At 35.4% G+C, this 13,188-nt stretch overlaps 2 protein-coding genes across 4 annotated transcripts; both read right to left on the bottom strand.

Moving 5' to 3' along the window:
- Window positions 1-332: 332 nt before the first annotated feature.
- Window positions 333-2,321, bottom strand: LOC111780464 (GATA transcription factor 21-like). 3 transcript variants are annotated; one of them, XM_023660884.1, is made up of 4 exons: window positions 2,005-2,321; window positions 1,830-1,877; window positions 1,614-1,751; window positions 333-726 (listed from the first exon to the last, which is right to left on the bottom strand). In XM_023660884.1, exons 1-4 carry the CDS (start codon window positions 2,230-2,232, stop codon window positions 373-375), a joined length of 768 nt encoding a protein of 255 aa, XP_023516652.1. In that variant the 5' UTR covers window positions 2,233-2,321; the 3' UTR covers window positions 333-372. The 3 variants fall into 3 exon arrangements, with proteins under 3 accessions (XP_023516652.1, XP_023516653.1, XP_023516654.1); XM_023660885.1 differs by lacking the exon at window positions 1,830-1,877 and having other exon boundaries at window positions 1,614-1,796; XM_023660886.1 differs by lacking the exon at window positions 1,830-1,877.
- Window positions 2,322-4,135: 1,814 nt separating this feature from the next.
- LOC111780182 (beta-galactosidase-like) lies at window positions 4,136-9,734 on the bottom strand. The gene is made up of 18 exons (XM_023660510.1): window positions 9,289-9,734; window positions 9,112-9,207; window positions 8,907-9,019; window positions 8,740-8,806; window positions 8,535-8,627; window positions 8,317-8,460; window positions 7,462-7,550; window positions 7,260-7,365; window positions 7,079-7,166; window positions 6,862-6,980; window positions 6,601-6,765; window positions 5,887-6,059; window positions 5,683-5,792; window positions 5,497-5,606; window positions 5,130-5,240; window positions 4,954-5,064; window positions 4,669-4,874; window positions 4,136-4,597 (listed from the first exon to the last, which is right to left on the bottom strand). The coding sequence occupies exons 1-18, from the start codon at window positions 9,451-9,453 to the stop codon at window positions 4,486-4,488; spliced, it is 2,178 nt and encodes a 725-aa protein (XP_023516278.1). The 5' UTR covers window positions 9,454-9,734; the 3' UTR covers window positions 4,136-4,485.
- Window positions 9,735-13,188: the final 3,454 nt, after the last annotated feature.

Raw genomic sequence — 13,188 nt, 5'->3', positions numbered from 1 at the left:
TCCATGTCTAATAATTTTAATTTTTATCTTTAAAAAAATATATATATTAATTATATTGAATCCGATAATGTTTGGTTAATGTCAAACAAGTAAGTATTTGTTAACCACATAAAATAATAGCATATTCGTCACAATATTTTGCAAAAATGATATAAAATTTTAGAATTGTATATTATATTATTTAATTAAATTATGTTTAAAAAATATACGAACAGATACATACGTATATACACACACAAATACAATAATATATATATATAATTATTTGAAAAAAATTTATCTTTAAAATGCATTAATATTTAGTAGAAAATTAAATTAAAAAAAAAACTATAAATTTTAAATATATATATATATATAATTAATTATAAAAATTCAACCAAGAAGAAGGCCATAAGATAGGGTCATGAGCAAAATTGCAGCGTCTGTTTCATCCTGTGGGAAAACTCGCCGGTAAGAGGAAGAAATCTCGCTCAATCGCCGCCCGATTTTTATATCTTCAAAACAACCCTTCTTTCCGCCGCCGGCTACCACGACGTCATCTTTCCGCTTCCTTTTCAATTTCTTCGCTGCCGGCTTTGTCATTATCTTGTGTTGCACCGTCTTGTTCGTCTTCAGAATTATGGCCGCCGATTTTCCGCCGCATGGAATACCGCCGTTCACTGCCGCCGCTTCCGCCATCGCTCGTCTTGCTTTTCTCTGCCGGATTCCACAGGCGTTGCAAAGAGACTGCATAATAATTGAAATTATAACCCCAAATTTACGAACCCTAGAATTGTTTAATTCCCAAGCCCTTATAATCACAATAAAATAAAATAAAATAAAATAAAATAAAATAAAATAAAATAAATAAATATATATAACTAATATATTAATAATTAATTTAATTTCTAAAAAAAAAATTAATTAATTAGATATACAGTCAATAATTTTAAAAAAAGTTTAATTAATATTTCACAACTAACGGAATATGCTCTTAATGGGACTCTTGAAAATAAAATATATTCCACAATTAATAAAAAAAATATACCCGAAAAATAAAATATATACTATTAATTAACTTGTTTCTAGAAAGAAAAAAGATAAAAGAAAAAAAATTAATTGATTAATTATACTGGTGTAAAATATATTTCACAACTAATTACCGTTTATATATCTAATGTTAAGAATGATGCTATTGGTAGAAACCCTAGCTTTGCAAGATTCCTCGAAATATTCTAAGCATGCAAAAGTTCTCCAACATTCCCCAAGATCTTCTTTACTATGACTCGAACACAAGTCAAGGTTTGTGGGAGCCTCTTAAAACAAAATCCCAATTGGAGAAGAGAGTTTCGAGAGTCAAGGTTTGTGGGAGCCTCTCGAAAGAAAATCTCAAAGAGATTGGAGGGAGAGTTTGGAGAATTCTCAAGAAGATGTAATTTCATTCTAGGTGGGAGAGATGGTAGGGAAGATATTAACTGATTATTAAAATATATTCTCGAAAAAAATGATTACTGATATCTAAAATATATTTCATAATTAATTATTAAAATTATATCTTAAATTAAAATTTATAATTATTTTTTAAAAATTTTAAAAAGTAAAAAAGAATGGTGTTTTAAATGGAATGAAATTACCTTAGGGCCTCTTGGGCCGCTCCTCCAAAGGGGGGTTTTTGTGGTGTTACAGTCGGAACAAGTTCTGATTATGGCGGCGCCGTCGTTTAGCATGGTTGTCCGGTTAAGATCATGGGAATTCCGAGCGCCGTGGATCATCTGGGTGGCGGTGTTGATTTGGTTAGAATTTATCAGCAATCTAATCTTAGAAGAAGAAGAACAAGAAGACCAGTTGACCAAATCGTTATGAGTATTATGATTCTCACAGCAGCTTGAGCTTTCACTNAAAAAAAAAAAAAAAAAAAAAAAAAAAAAAAAAAAAAAAAAAAAAAAAAAAAAAAAAAAAAAAAAAAAAAAAAAATCAGAAATTTTTGAAAAAGAAATTAAAGGGTGGTCGGAATTGAAAATATACCTCGTGTTTGAGCTGCAGCCGGCGAGGGTCGTCGGAGTTGGAGTGATCGGGGGCAGGGAAAGAGAGGGAGGAGGAGGAGGAGGAGAGGTGGTGGGAGGAGGAACGGCGGAGAAGGTCGTCGTGATAAGGCGGAGCCATGGCGGAGGAGAGGGCGGAAGGGAGAGAGGGCGGAAGGATAGGGCGGAGGGGAGAGGGGGAGCTGGGCCTAGGGGTTAATAAATGAGACATTCACGTGCCTTTCAGGACAAAGAAAGAAACAAAAACTTTAAGAAAGACAATCTCACCAGAAATTTGAATGAGTGGAATTCTGCTACACAGACCCCNATCCCATCACAAACTGTTGTTATTTTCACCATAAAACCCTATCTCTTTTCATAATCTAATATTCAACTAAACCCCAAACCCCAAACCCCAAACCCTACTTTCCAAATTACCAGAAAAAGTACTTGTGAGATCTCACGTACATTGGAGAGGGGAACGAAACATTCCACCTCTCCCTAGCATATGCGTTTTAAAACTGTGAGGTTGATGACATGTGATGTCCCACATTCGTTGGGGCAGATAACAAATCACCATTTATAAGGGTGTGGAACCCTTGCCCTAGCATACGCGTTTTAAAGCCTCGAGGGGAAGCTCGAAAAGGAAAGCCCAAAGAGGACAATATCTGCTGGCGGTGGATCTGGGTCGTTACATGGCAATATTTATCAGCCCAAAGCGAATAGTATCAAAGCCAAACACCAGAGGGTGGATTGTGAGACCCCACCTCGGTTAGAGAGGGAATGGTGTGAGAACCTCTTCCTAGCCAATGCGTTTTAAAAACTATGAGGTTGACCACAATACGTAATAGGCCAAAACGGACAATATTTGTTATATTTGTTAATGGTGGGTTTGAACTGCCACGATACGTAATAGGCCAAAACGGACAATATTTGTTATATTTGTTAATGGTGGGTTTGAACTGTCAGGATACGTAATAGGCCAAAACGGACAATATTTGTTATATTTGTTAATGGTGGGTTTGAACTGTCAGGATACGTAATAGGCCAAAACGGACAATATTTGTTATATTTGTTAATGGTGGGTTTGAACTGTCAGGATACGTAATAGGCCAAAACGGACAATATTTGTTATATTTGTTAATGGTGGGTTTGAACTGTCAGGATACGTAATAGGCCAAAACGGACAATATTTGTTAATGGTGGGTTTGAACTGTCATAATATTTCAATGGTAGTGTCATACTAATAGTTAGATGTCCTTTATGCATCGAAGGGTAAATTGTTGTGCATATTGTGGTAAACCTTAACAATTTCCTTTTCGTGAATTCAATATGAGCGTTGGAGATTCGAATCTTGAGCCTTTTGGTCGAGAGTATATACTGAAGGTTTACACAAGGCGGATTGAAGTTTCTTGAATCTATCCAAACTTTCAGATTGATTAGGTTGGGTGTCTCAAATGACTAGTTCACACCCCAACACAACTCAACCTTCTGTTCGGTAGTTGGGTGGTAGAGTTCATCATTTTTAAATTATTATTCAATACTAAATTTGTAATATAATATAATATAATATAGTTTTTTTAATAAGTTCATGAAATAAAACATTTAAAAAAACAATGGAATAATGTTTAAATAAATAAATAAATAAGATTTAAAAATAAAAATTGATTTAAAAGGACAAGCGAAAGAAAAAAAAATAGAGAGCGTGAGGCCGCGTTTTGTCTTGAAACGTGAGACAGAGGGAAGAGTATGGAACATGGGAAGTCCTACGGATATTAATGATAAAAAAATAAAAAAAAATAAGATTTAAAAATTAATATATATATATATTAATGATAAAAATAAAATAAAAATTAAAAAAAGATTTAAAAAATAAAAAATAAAATAAAATAAAATAAAAGAGAATATTAATGATAAAGAATAGTGCTACGTTAGGGGTTTGTTAATCACTCGCATAGGGTGTAATATTGTATGGTTGGAGGGTATTTGCCCTACATTTCTGCTCTCTCGCTCTCGTGCTTAATCACCTTAAATTGACCGATCCTTTCTTAAAAATTATAATTTACGACCGAAGAAATTATTATTTTTCTTTTTGTAAAAATAACATAACCAGTCAGAGATTCAAACGAATGATATATATTCAAATATTATCGTATAAATAAATATAAATATGGGAATCGAAGTTTTGAACTCCAAGGGATACATTTTCTTTTCTATATTACATACCAAACTTCTTTCCTATCTACATTTTGCATAAAAATGATGTTTTGTTTCGGTATTCTTCTCTGTTTATTCTCTTGTGAATGTGAGCATTGGAAGTTCGGTCTCGAGATGTAAACCAACCAGCTCGAGTTTGGCGATCGGTTTATGCAATTCGGGATGAACTATAATTTGAGAAATCTATGTGCATTTAGTAAGAGTAGAGAAATAGGAGGCATGGTTGAGCTTACCTGAAGACAGCCTCAATTGATAGTTTGTTGTGTTATTAGGAAGTGGATCTCTTGACCAAAGAGATCGACTCGGGATTGCCACCCAATTCTTCGAAAATCACCAATAGGTTCCCGCTCGGTTCCAACCAGGCACGGGGAACGTGATACCTGAAGTTTCAAAAGTTTTATTCTCAAGAACGTGCATGAATGGTAACTAAAATGGGGGAAACTCATTTTACCATTTTTGTGAGGGCTCTCCACAGCTAGAATGACATTTCTTTTCATTAAAAGTTCCTGCATAGCTGCATTTGCCACAGCTACCTCGTGCGGTATATGCAGGCCAATGGCGCCCGATGCTCTGACCGTTAATCCATACCTGACCTTTACTCATGCTGCTCATATCTAAGGCTAATGGTTCGTCGCCTCCCGGGGCATCGAAAGTCGTCTGCAGATTCGATACACAACAGAAGTTTAGATCAGAGAAGCTGTAGGAATTTAAGGATGTTTGTTTCAACTTGTCTCACCTTGTACCATGTGAGAGGCTGTTTTTGAGACACCAATGAGCCTGTCACCCATTCAACAGAGCTACTTCCACTAACAGTATGAAGATTCAAGGCTTCTCCTTTCAAGCCAACCTATTCAGAAACAGAGTTACTAAGATTCTCTAGCTCAGTTTCTAACAAATTTAGTACTGTTGTACCTTGTACGACCATTTATATCCAGACATGTCCTTTGTTCCCTCGTCTAGACCCTTCAATGTGACAGGACCTAGAATGCCAGTGTTCCATGTCTCATAATGTTGGCCACCATTCTGAAATTCAACAAACAAAAAACCCAAGTCAAATTTAGTAATGGCCCAGCGTCCTTGCTTGCATATTGCTCGGTGTCCGACTCTGAAACCATTTGTAATGGTCCAAGCTCGCCGCTAGCAAATATTGTCTTTTTGAGCTTTCCCTTTCGGGTTTCCCCTTAAAAACACGTTTGCTAGAGAGAGGTTTCTACACTCTTACAAAGAATGTTTGGTTCCCCTCTCCAACCGAGATGTTTTGAATGCGGAAGATACTAACCGGGAGACCAACAGCAACACTCAGAATAGAAAGCTTGTTAATTCCTGCCCTTAGAGTAACGTATTTACTGAACGTTAATTTGTAATTCTCCGACCCCCCATATTCAGTTCCTACATTCATAATATCATATCATTTAGTTGATGTTTGGAAGAGATTTTAGAATAAAATGTGTTAATTTTCATGTACCAGATAGCTGGCCATTTATGAACACATGCAAAACATGGCCAGCTGAAAAGATTGTGAGAAGAGGCCCTTGTCCGCTCTTTAGAAAGCCTTCGTTCGGATCAATCATTATACTGAGAAAGATGAACAGAAAATGATTATTTTCCAACATGTTTCTATAAAATGTTCGACAGAGGGCAAAGCTATGATAAGTGATGGAGTTCTTACTCTGTCATGTACCACAGATAGTCTGTTGCATCCCTGGTGACACTTATTTGCTCCACTAGCCCAGCCATGGTGGTTGTATCATCAGTATACGCAGAGGCTGTTTCTTCATTGTATGAAAGCCATGAAAATGAACTAACTGGTGTCATTTTAGGCTGTGAGCTTGGTGCCTTAACCTGCAAAGATATCCAAACAAAGAAACTTTAGGTTTTGAAGAGTTTTAAAGGGTTCCATTAGCATATACTTTATCTAAACTTTTGGAGAGATCCCACTTAGGTTGAGAGGAGAACAAATCATTCTTTATAAGGGTGTGAAAATCTCTCCCTAGCAAAAGCGTTTTAAAAATCTTGAGGGGAAGCCTGAAAGGGAAAGACAAAAGAGGACAATATCTGTTAGTGGTGAGCTTCGGCTGATACAAATGGTATTAGAGCCAGACACCGATCGATGTACCAGCGAGGAGGTGGAGAGGGTGGACATGAGGCGGTGTGCCAACAAGGACGCTGGGCAACGAAGGGGGTGAATTGGGGGGTCCCACATCGATTGGAGAAGGGAACGAGTGCCAACGAGAACGCTGGGCCCCGAAGGGAAGTGGATTATGAGATTCCACGTCGGTTGGAGAGGATAACGAAACATTGTTCATAAGGGTGTGGAAACCTCTCCCTAGCAGACACGCCATATAAGCACAAGAGGGTCTAAGTGATTTGAATCTCGTCTTACTATTGCAGTGTTGAAAATGGCAGATTTGCAGTCAGGAAGGATGCTGACGGACCAAGGTGGCAGGTCATATTGATTATTTCCAAAGGCGACTGTTGCAGACGACGATGCATCATAGTTTGCTAGAAAAGCAGCACATGCCCCTGTTCTTGTCTTGAAGACATGAGCCTTGAACAATCATAAAAAAGATCAAATTAGACCATATTGCAAAGAACAATGCATCAATAGTTACATAATCTTTCATCAGCTAGATCATGATATTACCTCTTGGTTGCTTCCTAACGATGACACGGTAGGATCTACCGACACTAAAGCGGGTTCGCACAGCTTGATGGCTTTGTGCAGATCTCTTAGATGACTCCATTTCGGTTCCCTTAATAGGCCTACCATATCCCAGAAAAGTTATTAAAGTAATGATGAAAATATATGAAAGTTCTTTATGAGAATGTGATCTTGGAAGCTACTACTGCCACGAGCTTACCATACTCATCGATGGGAGCATCATAGTCATAGCTAGTAGCTATGAAAGGCCCACCAGCAGTTCGCCCAAAGTTGGTTCCTCCATGATACTGACATGAGAGAAGATATTGAAAGAGTTAAGGATATGATATCATTTCCAATGATCAGCCAACCATTATGAAACACTCTGGATTGGTAATTACCATATAATAATTGATGAAAGAACCACGATTCTGTATGAATCTTGCAACGGAATAGGCTAAGTCTTCAACTGGCCTATAAGGAACTGGGCCACCAAACTCAGTGAACCTTGAATATTTCAAGAACAGGGAGAATGTCAATTCTAATCCTTTGAAACTCAGAAATGTTTAGTCATAATTTGGTGAATGCAGGCTGAATACTTACCAGCCAGTCCAAGCTTCTGTCCACATTTTGGGTTTATAAACCTTCTTGGGTTCGAAGTTTTCACAGTAAAACCCATTGCAAGTGTCAATCTGAAGTAGAATCAAGTAGATGGAAGGAAAGTGTGAGATCAACATCCGTTCGGGAGAAGAATAAAACATTCTTTATAAGGGTGTGGAAATCTCTCCATAGCGGATGCGTTTTAAAAACCTTGAGGGAAAGCTCAAAGAGGACAATATCTACTAGTAGTGGGCTTGGGTTCTTACCAATGGTATCAAAGCCAGGTTCCGGGTGATATGCCAACAAAGAGGCTAAGCCCCGAAGGGGAGATGGACATAAGGTGGTGTGCCAACAAGGACATTGGATCTCGAAGGGAGGTGGATTGGAGGTCCCACATCGATTGAAGAAGGGAACGAGTGCCAGTGAAGATGCTGGACCTCGAAGGGGGTGAATTGTGAGATCCCACATCGTTTGGAGAGGAGAACAAAGTATTTTTATAATGGTGTGGAAACCTCTCCCTAGCAGACACGTTTTAAAAAACTTTGAGGGAAAGTCGATCAATATCTACTAGTGGTGGGCTTGAGTAACATCGGGCAGATTAAGAAAAGCCACAAAAGAAGAGTTTTATATAAGAAGGCAAGCATGGCTTCAAGTGTATTAAAGAAAAATGAAGCTCAAGAACCTTTGAATGTTGGAATCCCCACCTATAAAAGAGGCTCACACCTTACAATAAATGTATAACTAATGGACTCACGAGGGACCAGTACAAAGTTCTATCCACAGTTCTAACAAGTGGTACAAACAACCTCATCCAAGAAGGTAAAAGAAACCCGTGACAGAGAGATCAAAATAGCTTACCACAGGGTCAGGGGCATCATCTTGCTTGCACATCACCCATGGCACTCCAGTGTCAAGACCTACTGCCATTTGAGCTGCCCATTTGGTGTAAGACTTACCAGGGGCACCTATTTCCCACTCCACTGGTCCATATTCATTCTCAATCTGCACCACCAAAGCATGAAAACCCAGTTTTGAATCCAATAAAAGCCTCATATGATATGTTTGTTGGATGTTACCTGAGACAGAATAATGGGTCCTCCCTGGCTTTGGTATAGCTTCTCCCCCTTCATCACACCGACAATCTTCTCAGTGAACTTTTGCATAGCCGCCTTTATCAAACACAATCAAATCCATTACTTAGAACAGTAAATAACCCATAAACTTCTTTGTTTTAACACAGAGATGAGAAACGTCCATGGAGATTTCAGAAACTTTTCCTACCTTGAAGGGTTCATTGTCTGTCCTAAAGGCAATCCCAGGAACATACTTTAACCAAACAGGAAATCCACTGAATCATTGAAGCAAAAGTAAAGTAATCAGAACAGAGCCACATGAAGAAGACAAATTATTAACAAGATTCCAGTAAATATCCATTTTAATCGTTTTACCCAAAATTCCATTCTGCACAAACATATGGACCAATCCGTAGATGAACATATAAGCCAGCTTGTTGAACAAGCTTCACAAATCTCACCAAATCATATCTATCCTCAAAATAATACTGAAAATTTGAAGAACAAAACACCAAATGAATCAGTATAATCCAAACCCAGAAGAACCCATATGGCAAAAACAAATTTCTTCCCCATTTACCTGTCCAGGGGAAGGTTCATGGCCATTCCAGAACACATATGTATCAATAACATCCAGTCCTCCATCTTTGGCCTTCTGTATAAGGTCCGGCCACATCTAAAACCACAGCAAAGGGGGGGAAATAATTAGAGAGGGAAATAGAAATAACCCCATGATTCACGTTGAACGTATTCGAACCTGAGGAGTGCTTCTTGGATAATGAATAGACCCAGAAATCAGTATTCTCCTCCGGCCATCGATGATTATGGCTTTATGGTCATAACTCACAGAAGCCATTCCAGATGAACAAACCCACAAAAACAAACCCAAAAACAGCACCATAATCCTTGCCATTTTGAACATTTTGCTACTCCTCAACACCAATTTGTGATAAGGGGTCGGTTTCTTCTTCTTTGATTCTTTCTTTTGAAGAAGAAAACAGAGAAAAACAGAGAGAGCAATGGAACTGCAAGGATTTTAATGGAATATTGAGGAGCTCTGCTGCAAGAGAGAGCTCCATTTCAAGCATTTGAAGCATGAGAAAGAGAAGGGTGGGGCCATTTTCACTATCTTCTTCACTAAACGCTTCTTCCTCTGCAATTTTCCAACTACCGATTTGCAAATGGCACGTTTTAGAAGTGATTGTAATAATGCTATGATTTTGCGCTAAACATTTCATTTTAAATTTTTTTAACAATTTAATCTTAAATTTCTAACATTTTTTTCAAAATTAAATTATATAACGAGAAATTTCATGCAAATTATGAAAATGGATATTTCAATATATATTTCATGGAAATTGAATTAAAAAAGGGGGCCTACGTGGAGCCAGATGTCAATGTGTGATTGGATGTGGTGTCATGTTGCTTTCAAAACAGATAACAAAACTTCGGGTTATTTTCCTTTATAATTGAAATACATTAATGGATAAGAAGGAAAGCATTAGTGAGTCATTCATACACATGAAAATCAATATTTGATGCGACGTCGTCCTACTAAACTTAGTGTTTTTAATTTTCTATTTAATTATTTTTATGACCGAGCACAAACCTCGAAAATAAGCTAAAAATAATTGAGACTAGGAGTGTTACTATGGCTCGATAACCTAACCGAGCACGACTACTCAACCCAAACTGTAAATATTAGGTTAGGTTAGGTTTTTTTCGATCTGGGTTGGATTTCGATTCAGTTTGGTCGAATCAACTCAACCGACTTGAAAATAAGGTTACGACTCAATCTAACCGTACCCTACCTTTTAAAATATTAAGAATATTTAGCGTTTGCAAGTTGTATTCCTCCATCCATAAAAAACACGTAAATTTAATTTTTCATAATTACAATAAATTTGGGAGTTAAATATCCCTTTAAGAATTATTATTTGTTTGCATAATTTGAAAAGTGTTTTTAATTGGTCAATAAAACTATGGTCCACATGCTTGACTTTTTTCTTCCATTTTTCATAAATGCTCGTTTAATTATCTAATAAACTTAATACGTTCGATTAGACACTAATTAGTTGTTTAAGCAAGACGGGTCGCTCTCGATAATTAATCATATTTTTAGATAAACACGATCATATTGTCGCCTTTTTGTTAATATTACTTTTATAACATTATTAATATATCTAAAATTACTCGACACGAGATATCTAACTATATGTTTTTTTTAAATAAAATAATGTATTTTTACGTCAACTTGTGATTATATTCGTGTGGTATTATGACAATAATGTTTTTTTTTCTTTTCTGCTTTCTATTTGGTCGTTTTCGCGAGCTTTAAGTGTCACAATCGCACTCTCTCGGGACTTTTACAAGCGATTTTGCGGCACTCACTCTCAGCACTGAATGAGTCAGCCAACTCAAAATCATGTCGCCTACAGCCTAACAGCGTATGCTCAAACCTCTGGCCCCGTTTGAGAAAAAAGGTTTTTATAGAAGAGGGGTAGAAAGTAAAGAGTTTGATATCACGCTTTGGATAGAATTTTGTCTTATTCACATTTGGGCCATAAGATCTAAGCCCAATGGGCTTTAGATTCAAATATTATTAAGTCCGTTTGGGGGATTTCTATGGGCCCCCATAAATTAAAAAAGTATCGTCATAATTCATTCAATATTTTATATATATATATATATAAATTAATATAATAATATGGGGTATAATTGTAATTTAAGGAAGAGATAATAAAGAGACGTTTATTTCACGTGTAATAATCGTCGTTAAAATAATTTAATTCAGGCTTTTAGCACATATATTAATTTCTTTTATGAAATTAATTTTATATTGATTTTTCAATTACCTACTTTGATCATTACCAATAACAAACAAATATCATAATTAAATTCATAAAATAAAAACTCTCATAAATCCATGTCGTATATTCGACCGAATAATATATTAACTATATTTAAAATATTTTTATTTATTTATAAATTTAATTGAATGACAAATTCCACGTCACAAAAAAAAAAACATTAGTCATTGAAAGTGATGCATACATATCTCGCCATATCATCAGTTAACCACGTCCCTTCAGAACACATAAATAAATTTTAAGATTATAAAATTTTAATCATTGTCATTCATTATTATTCCATACGTTTCGTTTTCTAAATAATTAAAGAAATGTTTATTAACGAGAAGCCATACACATTGATAGATACGTTACCACTAAATTAATTAATTAATTATATANTATATATATATATATATATATATATATATATATATATATATATATATATATATAAGTGTCGAACATCATAATGGGTACTTTTAGTCAAACTTTTATCTGTCACTCGTTTATTAAACGAGTAAAGAAGAATTAGTTGAAAGTAAGTCAAATGAACGATGCAACGTACGTTTCTAAATTAGCTTTTATTCGATATTAATATGTGTATAACGTAAGAACACAAATGCTTTAAAAAGAGGAAAAGAGGTCGCACGTGGACTATTATAGTTTTTTAGGTTAAATAGTTCTCGTTTTAAAACTTTTCTACACACTAACAAATACTCTCGACCTACCGGGTCTAGGGTTTGAATCTCCATCCCATTTGTATTGAACTTTAAAATAATAATAAGTGTTAAAATTCATTCAAATCTTCCCCTACACAACTTGGCGAACTACAAAAATTCTAAAATGTTCATCGTAATTCATTTGTACAATCTACGGCGAGACAAAGTCATCCAACGAAACCCTAAATGATATATAATTAGTCATAACAAAACGATAAAAATACTCATATGCTTAATACATGTGAGATTCCACATTAGCTGGAAAGGCGAATGAAACGTTCCTTATAAAGATATGAAAATTTTTCTCTAGCATACATGTTTTAAAATCGTGAGGCTGACAACGATATGTAACGGATTAAAGCGAACAATATCGGCTAACAGTAGACTTGGATTGTGACAATACATCTTAAAACTACATAAATTCTCGAACATATTCTCGAGCATGTTCGAACGCAAAAACATCATCGTCGTGATATTCAATTATGCATTAGGGTGCATGAGTAGGAACAATGGAGAAATGTTTTCCATCTTATCCATTACTACATATCAATTAAAAAGGAAGATATCCCAAAATTTGTTAAATATATTTTGAAAGCAACATGACAGCTCATCCACTTAATCAATCCCAATGACATGTGGCTCCACTAAAACAGTGACACGTAGGCCCCAATTTTTCGTTCTCAAAATTTGTATGGATAAATAATTAAAGTATTTTGAAAATAGAAAATAATGGTTAAGGATTTCTGTGTATTTAAAAAAATGTTATTTTTGTCATTTTTTTTTAATTTTAATTTTTGGCTTAATTGAAAGTTTGATGTGACAATTTAAAATAAAATATTAATATAAAGTTTGGAACAATATGATATGAAAAGAATCAAAGTTATTAAATATTGAATTTCGTAAAAGAGAAGAATTATTAATTAAAAAAATTAAGTGGAGTTAGTTGGTACATCTTTGATTAATTATCCATGATATTGACAATTGAAATCAGCTTAGATTTAATGGAAATTGATTCAATTAATTATTTCATTAATATATTGATGGCTAATCATTTTATCACAAAAATTATAATTAAACCCATAGTAA

This window comes from Cucurbita pepo, chromosome LG18 (genome assembly GCF_002806865.2).
Source record: "Cucurbita pepo subsp. pepo cultivar mu-cu-16 chromosome LG18, ASM280686v2, whole genome shotgun sequence".
Classification (NCBI taxonomy): Eukaryota; Viridiplantae; Streptophyta; class Magnoliopsida; order Cucurbitales; family Cucurbitaceae; genus Cucurbita; species Cucurbita pepo.
The sequence above is the reverse complement of the archived record's forward strand: the minus strand, read 5'-3'. Positions and strand labels throughout refer to the sequence as shown.